Source organism: Trachurus japonicus, chromosome 1, assembly GCF_045865225.1.
Source record: "Trachurus japonicus isolate A0001 chromosome 1, Traja_1.0".
NCBI classification, from domain to species: Eukaryota; Metazoa; Chordata; class Actinopteri; order Carangiformes; family Carangidae; genus Trachurus; species Trachurus japonicus.
The window spans coordinates 35,060,916-35,071,290 of record NC_140907.1 but is presented as its reverse complement, the minus strand read 5'-3'; the positions used below and the strand labels follow the sequence as shown (position 1 = coordinate 35,071,290).

Sequence of the window (10,375 nt, the reverse complement as noted above, 5' to 3'; positions counted from 1 at the left end):
AATAGCGATGGCCTTTGCCAAAGCTAATGGAGATCTAAATAAATGAAATGAAATAAATGATCACTGTCAAAAAAAAAAAAATCAATCAGCATACAGCAATAAAAAAAAAAACCTTAACATGCAATAATAGTAGGCTACACGTTTATTTGTGTTATTAGAATATGTCTTGTAATATTTTTTTTATGTTTCATGATAATGATATAATTTTCTTTTAATAATAATGTATTTATTGATAACATCTGGAGCCAGTTTTACTCCCTTTAAATGCAAATAGGCTACTGAATATTTAATCCTGATGCCAAAAAGTGTCAAATTATTTATTTATTTGTTTGTTCTTTTTTGAGACGATAATAACAAGACATTAAATACATTGCTGTGATTATTTAAATGTCTTTTCCTTCTTAACTTTATAAATTCCAGAAAAAAAACAATATTTAGACTTCATCACATTAGGGTTTTGACTTCAGTATATTTTCTAAAACATATTTAATCGAATATGTTCCCATTGATGACTAATCAAAGCACTATTTTGAAGAGATCCTCAGAAAACATCCTGTTCTTCCTGTTTTAAATGATCTCTAGCTTGATGGTGGAGCTCTGGAAACCCCACCCTGAAAATGTGAGGTGGTCTGCCCAGACATCTCTCCATGCTGCACAGGTCAGGTGGCGACTGCTGAGGCCTGACTGGACCACATGTGGACAGAGAGCACATCAGGAATGATCCACATATGATGAAATATACCTGTAACATAGCCTTATTTCTTTTTTTATTATTATTATTTATCCAAAAGAACATTCTTGAACTCACCCTGTTCACTGTGGCCCATCACATTTTTAAATTAATGCAATTTATTGAAAAATTAGGAGAACTATTGTTCACCTAGAAATAAAACATAATATCATAATGCATTAATCCTAATAAATATAAGAGACGTCTTTCAGAGCATGAGTTACAAGGATGTGTGACATGGATTACATCCTCTATCACAGATAGTTTAGTACTGTGATTAAAAAAACAAAACACCCTTTGTAGATAAAATGACCACGCAAATATATCTGTTCTGGCTAATCCTGCAAGTTAAACACCTTTATCAATTAATCCTATTAATCAAAAATCTGTATCAAAGAGGTGGACCAGAAGGAGACAAATGCACTAGCCAAATACATACAGCAAAATCACAATAATCTTTAAATATTTTTCATTAGTTGTTTATTATAAATCTATAAAGTATAAATAAATTATCAATTTGTGATGTATAAATAAGGGATTGAAATGTCATTGGAAAATACCAATAGTCTCACAACATGGTCCATTCTGTAGCTGATCAGGAGCTTTCAATTGTGTCAAACCAAATTATATTGTTTATTTTCAGATTTAGCTAATAGCTCATTTGCTGCTATTGTCTCAGGTCATACATAATCTGCAGGTTTTTAGACATTTAAATGTTTGTAATTTAAGGATTCATGAAAAAGCGATTAACAGCTGTAAGAATTAAGACAGAAACTCAACTAAAGAACAGAATATGATATGATAGAAAGCTCCAGAACAGCTACTAAATGGACTGTGTGATTGCCAATGATTGACTGAGGGATGTAGCAAGTGACACTGTAAAGGAGGATTGTGATTTATGTAGAGCTAGTGTTGATGTTCAGCTTCTTCTTGAGGAGAAGTTTTGTAGACACGAGCTCTGATTTCACTCGGACGTGAAAGCAGCTGTTTGATGCAGAAACAACAGGACTCATTGTCTCGGTCCCCGGTCGTTGCGTGTTTTTTATCTCTCTGGAATAAATACTTTTGCTCACATTTCTTTCTGGAAGCACAAACAGAGCTGCTGAGCTCTGCAGTCTCACTTTGCAATGACACAAAAGCGACTCTGAATTGTTCTTTGCCAGCAGCCAATGGGCTCAAAGCAGCCGTGGCTCAGTGTCCACCAGCGGCCGGCCGGTGCCAGTTTCCAGCCGGACTCCCGTGGGTGTTGGGGGGCAAAAAGAATTTTCTAATCCGTCACCATTGTACCAATTGTCTATAAAAATTAATGTGCGAGTGAAGCTCTGTCTTCACATGAGGGCTATCAAATTTCCAAATCCCCGTTCATGAAAGAGTTCAAACAAAGAAATGAATGACTCTGAAGATTTCAAGGTAACAACTTGCACATCTAACTTTTTCATTTGATTCTTGTTTCAGCACAAAATTTTGGCTTTAAACACGACGACTTTGATTCTTGTGTATTTACGCATGTATTTTCACCAGTATTATTACTACAGATCTGATCCCTTTATGTTATGTTATGTTATGTTTATTTATTTGATATGGACATCACAAATACATTGAGACTGTTCCAGTGGACAGACCAGATGCTTTGCTTGAGTGTGTTCAGCACAAGTGCTAATTTTCAACACCAGTCCTATCTATTTCGTTGGTTATTCTTCTCATCTCATCTCATACATACTATACGTCGTCGTAAAAACCATCTCTTACCATTCTCGTGATAGACACACTGTGTGTTTTCCAGGAGGAGGAGGCAGAGAGTAGAAGTAGTAGAAGCAAAGACCAGATAGACGGCACGGGGATGAGCCTGCATGGCAACAGGAAGGGGGTGAGGGTGACCGGCAAGTATGTGACTCCCGTGGACTGGAGCGGCGGCGGCGGCAGAGGAGCAGCAGCAGCCGATCCCGGTCCCTCCATCGTCCACTCACCAACCCCCAGCACCCACATACCCCCCGACGCCCCCACTCTGATCTCCATCGGCCCTCTGCTGCCTCAACATCGAGCAGATGTCCCTTGCAAGGTGGAAGAGGAGCCTCCTTCTTCTGGCGGAGAGGACTGGAACGGCGAGTCATCTCAATCTCAATCTCAAACAAGGTCGTCCCACCACCATGGCGGCGAGATGGGCGTCCCCCGGCAGACCATGGAGGAGCTGAAGAACCTCCTGAGGGACAGTCCTCTGCTCAGCATCCGCGGAAGAGATGACGGGAAGCCGGGGAGTCCTTACACGTACCTCCACGGGAGCAGCAGTAGGGGTGGCAAAGATGGTGGTGGTGGTGGAATAATAAGGCCTGATGGACGGCACATGGACGATGGAAACCCCCAAAGGGTGTTCAGCACCTTCAAACCCCACTCTGATCATGCTTCCAGAAAGGGGCCCCGGTCCAGAGAGAGCTCATCTATTCAGCTGCCCACCACCAGCGTGGATTCATCCAGCTCATTCAGGTCTGATGCCAACACAAATAGACAGCAGCCGGGAGTCAGTGCACACTCACATGCAAGCGGTGGCTCCTGGGAAGGGACTGGAGCTTCTAATACAGGTTGGTGGAGCTTATTGGTTTTAATCCGTCATTCAAATTTCAAGAAATATCTTTTCTTACATAGTCAAAAATTTGACAAGACAAATAATAAAAGATTTAAATCTTTGATAACGTAAGCTCTTAAACTTCTTGCCTCATTTAATTCCTTTGAGTCGATTTTAGTTGACGGTTGATTTTCATTTTTTGAGCCTTTTGTACGTGACATATTGAATGATGAGTCTCGTTTAACAGTGAGTTTGTGATGTGTTTTTTTTAACCATTTATAGAGCTAAAGACACAGTATTTCTACAATTGGAACAGTTTGTTCTATCTCACCTTTATGGGGATCGTTCCTCAATGGGATTCATATTTCATTGCTCTCACAATTATAGCCTGACTGATAGATATTTGTGAGTGTGAATAGGAAGAAAAATCAAATACAGCATAAAAACTTTCCTAAATTTTGACCAAGATATCTTGAGCTTGACATTTTACAGTGTAAAACCTAGTTTGTCAGTGCTCTGTGGCTTAAACCTGATGTGTGCTTCCATTTCTTTTTACATACCGGCAACACACATACATCAATATGGACACATCAGGAACAAGCTCAGTCAGACTTACTGGTCTATTTCCATTCGAATTGATCTGGTTTGGGATTTGACTTTGTCTTGACTGAGGTGGTCTTGACACCATTGGAGCTTCGAGGTTCAAAAGGCAGAAGTTTAGTATTTGAAATCAATGGTTGTCAAATGTTTTTTGCAGATATTTCAAACTGTTTTCTACAGATAACGGGAACGAGACGGTCGAGTTCTCCGGTAATCAGAGGTTCATTTCAGCCATGGAGCAGATCAAGCAGCAGATCGCCCGAGAGAACATCAACTTTGTCCGATTCGAAGCCACCGATCTCCACGGGGTGTCCAGGTCCAAGACAGTGCCTGTTCGCTTCTTCCATGTACGGACCCAACTATCTATCTATCTATCTATCTATCTATCTATCTATCTATCTATCTATCTATCTATCTATCTATCTATCTATCTATCTATCTATCTATCTATCTATCTATCTATCTATATCAGAGCCGACTATCGGATGGAAATGATGTGTGTAATTGTGTACGTGTGTGTGTGTTTGTTTGGTTTCCTTGACAACAAGCTAACACGTGACCTCTCAGAGTTATCTATCTATCTATCTATCTATCTATCTATCTATCTATCTATCTATCTATCTATCTATCTATCTATCTATCTATCTATCTATCCATCCATCCATCCATCCATCCATCCATCCATCCATCCATCCATCCATCCATCCATCCATCCATCCATCCATCCATCCATCGCTTTTCAGGCATTAGCATGCTAACTAGCTAGCCTTGGCTAAGTGTTTCCAATACTGAGTCATGCTAGCTGCTAGCCCTTTCTCTGCAGAGACTGCTGCTAGCTAGATCTATCTATCTATCTATCTATCTATCTATAGATTGCTGTAGTAAGAAAAGGCCTGTTCTGGAATCTGTTGTTTTACCTGGAGTTGAGTTGGATGCAGGAGCTTTTAAGTTTTATCATATTTCTTTAATGTAAACATTGAATCTGCAGGAGAAAGCCGTATATGGGGTCCCAATGCCAAGAAGTTACTTGGAGCTAACGCTGAGTCCAAAGAGCAATGAAGTGGACCACGCTAACGCCGCAAACTTCAGCAGCGACGTCCTTTTGATCCCCGACCTTTCGACCTTCAGGGTCCTACCCTGGGCCGAGCAGACGGCCAGGGTCATCTGCGACCCCTGCACAGTGACGGGAAGCCCCCTTCGCACGTCACCGCGCCTCATCGCCAAGCAGCTCCTGGGCCAGCTCCAAACCTTAGGCTTCTCCCTGCACTCCTCCTTCACCTACGAATGCTGCGTCCTCGGCACACCGGACCGGATCGGACCAAAAACGCTTCTGTTCCCCGCTACCACCCTGCTGAGCAACCACGACCTGCCTTTCTTCCAGCAGCTGGTGGACAGCATGTACTGCATGGGCGCAGACATAGATAGCATAGCCTCTGCAAGCGGTCCGGGTCAGATGGAGATCAACCTGAGGCCAGAGTTTGGGATCGCGGCCGCCGATAGCGCTTTCACCTTCCGCACCGGCATCAAAGAAATGGCCCGTAAACACAGCTACATCGCCAGCTTCTTCACCGACGACGGCCTCTACAACGCCGGGGTGCTCTCTCACAGCTTGTGGGACGCTAACGGGCGACGTAGCCTCTTCCACAGCGGGGACAAGCCCGGCGAGCTCTCCGAGATCGGCAGGAAGTGGCTGGCCGGCCTGCTCACCCACTCCGCCGCGCTGAGCTGCCTGATGTCGCCGGGCCTCGGCTGCAGGAGCCACATCGCCAAGACGATCAAAGACCCCAAGCGGTTGCTGTACGCCACCTGCGGCAGCAACGACAACAGCAGCTCCTTCAACATCAAGTGCCACGGCGGGCGGGAGACTCACATCGACAACAAGCTGGGCTCGGCCATGGCCAACCCTTACGTCGTCCTGGCCGCCACGGTGGCCGCCGGCCTCGACGGCATCAGACGAAACCTGACCGTCGAGAGCGGACTGAACAAAGCCCCCAGTCAGCAGAGGGAGTTCGCCATCCCCGTCAAGCTCGACGACGCTCTGGAGGCGCTCGGGGACGATCACGTCATCCGCAGCACCCTCGGAGAGCCGTTTGTTCAGTATTTCATCGCCATGAAAAAGTTTGAGATTGAGACCCAAGAACTGGACGATGAGAGGAACAAGTGCCTCGAGTATTTTATCTAGAAATCCTCCTCGTTTCATCACAGGATGCTCCTGCCGTATGAATAAAAAAGCATGCGAAACACCTGCTTGAATATAAAGCTGTTTATTTTATATATTATGTTGATAATTTATTATTATCATACAGATTGTAGATATTTTTCAGAGTCATATCAAAATAAAGGTATAAACAAACCCTCAATTTGGTGTCAAAAGTGGTGTTGTGCTATTTTGTTCTTGTGTCTGTTTTTTATTATGACTTTGAAGTACAAAACTTTTGCAGTCATTGCTCTATTTTTTAGTGTATTATCTATATTTATTCAATATCTTAAAACATAAAACTAAGTGATGCTGGAGAAGAAAACTGTTCTCTCCATTTTGAGCTCATTCATCAGTTTCCTGGTGTGTAGTTAACAAAGCAGCCTCTTGGGGGCGCTGATGTCTCGACCAACTTTGAGGCTTGTTTCAGAGCGATTTACATAACAAAGAGCTTTGATTTTATCTTCTCTGACTTCATTGTCAAACACTCTGTTGCTGAATATTCTCACAAAAATAACGACACACATGAGATCCTGCATGTGATCGAGCATCTTTAATAATCAAGACTGTTTTTCAGATTGTATATTTACAGTGTATATAAAATGTAAACAAATGTTGATGTTGCAGTCCACATTTTTACATCACTACAGGCAACAACTAAAAACTATTAACACAAATTTACAACATGAAATGAGTTCAATGAGTTTAATCTCACACAGAGAAATATCTCAATTCAAGGTCAATGTAGGCTACTGCCAGCTCTAGAGTTTCATGTTCTCACAAAGACCCAAGTTGTGCCGAATATTAAACACTTTAAACAATCTACAATCACATGACAACTCCATCTGCCGGAAAAGATAATGAATTAAGATTAAAAGCTCAAAAATAGCTACTAAATGGACATACAGTGCATGGTCAAGTCAAGACTGAATTCCTACTCCTACAGTAGATTTGTCATTGTGTTAACGTATAGAACATATACTGATGAATGATTCATGCCGAGGTGTCTGTTCCTGTCAGTTCTGCTGCTTTACCAACACAATGGGGGTTTGAATGGAAATTTGCAGGTGCTGCTACATGCATTGGAAATGTACATTTTAAACAGACACCAGCAGAATCTCTTTCCAGAAGTCATACAGTAAGAGACTCAGAGGAACTATTTCTTCTGTGGAAAGTAGTTCCTGTTGATTGATTTGTCGTTGTGGCTGTGCAGTGTTTCACAGCCGTGTGCGTCACACATGAACATATAATGGCATGTTCACTAGTGTGGATGATGCAATACAGTAAATGCCATTAGGGATATTATATAGAAGGTCTCCAGTCTCACAAACAACAGACAAGCAGTTAACCTCTGATGAGGAAGTAAGTACGTATATATAGCTCTGTGGTTTCCCAGAGCCACTGAGTGCTTTTTAAAAACAAACATTACTCAAACAGGAGGAAGCAATGCATTAGTGTGGGACTATTTACAGTTGTGGATTAACCCAAATTAGTTGTGTATTTACAGCGGTGGGATGTGTAACGAAGGTAATGATGGTGATGAAGGAAGATGTCACAAAGAGGCTCTGTGATGATGTGTTTTAAAGGGAAAGTTCACCCAAAATTCAAATTTTCACTCATTATCTACTCACCCTCATGTCGACTAAGGGCTGGGAGAAGTTTCAGAGTCCTCCGTGCCTTCTCGGAGTTACGAGGGGCTCCGCGCAGCAGTGCATGTCCATATAATGGTTGTGAATGGATACCAACTTTTCTTTGTCCAAAAAGACACACCAAAAAACATCCAAATACCTCCATACTGCTCGTCTGTAATGTCCCTCTTGTATTGAAGCCTCAACATGAGAAATTGTTCCGAAAAAAATTAAATAAGTCTATATTTTAAGCTTGTTTGTAGCGGAAGCTCCCAGTGTCTCGGTTCACTGCTCTTCCAGTGTCAGTGCACTGACCGGCGGAACAATTTCTCATGTCGGGGCTTCAACACAAGAGGGACATTACAGACGAGCAGCATGGAGGTATTTGGATGTTTTTTGGTGTGTCTTTTTGGACGAAGAAAGTTGGTATCCATTCACAACCATTATATGGACAAATACTGCTACGCCGAGACCCCAGCCCTTAGACGACATGAGGGTGAGTAGATAATGAATGAATTTTGGGTGAACTATCCCTTTAATAGAGTTATAACAGAGTTATAACAGGGACAGACTGAACAGGACACACCATGACTACTGGCTTTGGTCGGATCATTGGACAGTTAGAGAATAAGGAAACCAAAAGTTATCACCGGACTTTTGCAAACCTAAAGTCAGGAACTGATTCAACATGAAGACAAAGGCTTTGGTGTTCTCACATTAACTCTGCTTCCTTGTAAAAATCTGATTCATTCATGGTCGTGCAAACACTTCTCCGGTGTCGGACACCGGATACATACATCTTTGTGTTGCGGAGAACATCAGGGGAACAAAGCAGCACATTGCACACGTGACCTCATCCAGTCTGAGGTGTGGTTGTGGTTGGAGCCAAAATAAACTAACAAATAAAACAACAAAAAGGTCCGAACACTAACTTTGCCTTCATTCCTGAACATGGCAGTCGTCCACGCTTCCTTCCTATACAGTATCTCGACTTCTTCTGGACCCCTCACCTCTTTGTCCACAGTTCAGGGCCGTCCGCTGGCATAAACACTCTATGCGGTTGTTTAGGGCCACAGCCGTTAGGTGGGGGGGGGGCCACATGATCAGAAAGGTACCGGGGTTCATTCAAGTCATTTAAACATCCTGAGGTCTGCACGTGCACGCTATGAGCTTTATATGTAATTTGAAGTCAATATTCAGCTTCTTTTATCTCACATTTGAGACATTTGGTGAAAATAGAAATGGCAGAATGACAACATTTGTGCTCAAAAAGCAATCTTACAAAATGTAATTTTAGACTTGTTTTCTACACTTATATATTACTGTATTCATATCCTGTTTCAAGCATCAAAACGGTTCATTCTCATGACTGAAGGTGTGTTTTCACAAGGGATTTGAGAGCAACAGGAGGAAAAGGCTCGCACACTGATCAAAAATGGCAATGTCCACCAGAGATTAACGGATGCAACAAAGATTTAATGGTCCATCAAACAAAAAAGTGCAACCATGGTGATAAAGTAAAATAAAGAAACAAAAAGAAGTAAGACAAAAACGTTTCGGCCTACACAGCCATCTTCAGTCTGTCTCTGTCTGTGTAGGCCGAAACGTTTTTGTCTTACTTATTTTTGTTTCTTTATTTTATTTTATCACCATGGTTGCACTTTTTTGTTTGATGGACCATTAAATCTTTGTTGCATCCGTTAATCTCTGGTGGACATTGCCATTTTTGATCAGTGTGCGAGCCTTTTCCTCCTGTTGCTCTCAAATGTTTGTTGGCCTACGCACCTGAAAAGAGGATTTTTTTTTGGACAGTGAGCAAGAGCGCAAACACCTTTTCTCCTTTTTTTCACAAGGGATTTGAAATTTTTCAAAAAGCAGACCTCAAATTTCCAGCATTTGGCCTAAATTATTTCTTTATACAGTGTTCTAGGACAAATTGGCCTCAGTGTGCTTACAGCTGAGGTTCTAACATTTAGACATAAAACATTTGAGTATTGTTACATCTGCAAGTATCTTAAAAAGATAAATTTAAAGCAGAAGTAAGCAATATTTTTGTGTTAATATAAGTCTTAAATAGTTCTATCTTCCGACAGCAATCACTTACATAGAGTGTTTGGACCGAAACACGGGTCTGTCAGTCACTCTGCTCTGCTCTGAGCCCAGGAGAAAACTTTTCTTGTATCCTACAATTTTTATCCAATGAGGAGAGAGAACTGCATGAAGGGCTGTGTGTGCAGCCAAGGGATGCGCCTGAATGTGGTGACATAGGGACGAGGACCAATAGATCCATGACGAGGGCGGGGGCTGCTAACTCCATCGGCTGACAAGAAGTTATGGTGCGTTCAAGGCAACTCGTAACTCGTGTTTTTCCGACCTGTGAAGTCGTACCAGTTCGATCTGGTACGAGTTCACGGGTCGGAAGTTACGAGTGGCCGTTATAGTGACTTTCACAGGTAAAACAGGTCGGAAAAACGCGAGTTGTGGGTTGCCTGGAACGCTACAAAGTCGTAAGTCGTGACTTGAAGCTGTAATTTACGGTTTCAAAAGCCTGCCTGGAACGCAGCATTAGCCAAAACCACCGGATCGCTTACTTATGCTTTAAGAAAATATGTAAAAGTCGAGAAAATGGCCTCAAACCTCAGAGGGCATAAACATGTCTG

The 10,375-nt window shown here is 42.2% G+C and overlaps 1 protein-coding gene across 1 annotated transcript; it reads left to right on the top strand.

Moving 5' to 3' along the window:
• The first annotated feature begins 1,592 nt into the window (after positions 1-1,592).
• lgsn (lengsin, lens protein with glutamine synthetase domain) lies at positions 1,593-6,242 on the top strand. The gene is made up of 4 exons (XM_085786004.1): positions 1,593-2,140; positions 2,529-3,306; positions 4,071-4,237; positions 4,879-6,242. Exons 1-4 carry the CDS (start codon positions 2,117-2,119, stop codon positions 6,070-6,072), a joined length of 2,163 nt encoding a protein of 720 aa, XP_085642130.1. The 5' UTR covers positions 1,593-2,116; the 3' UTR covers positions 6,073-6,242.
• The last annotated feature ends 4,133 nt before the right edge of the window (positions 6,243-10,375 follow it).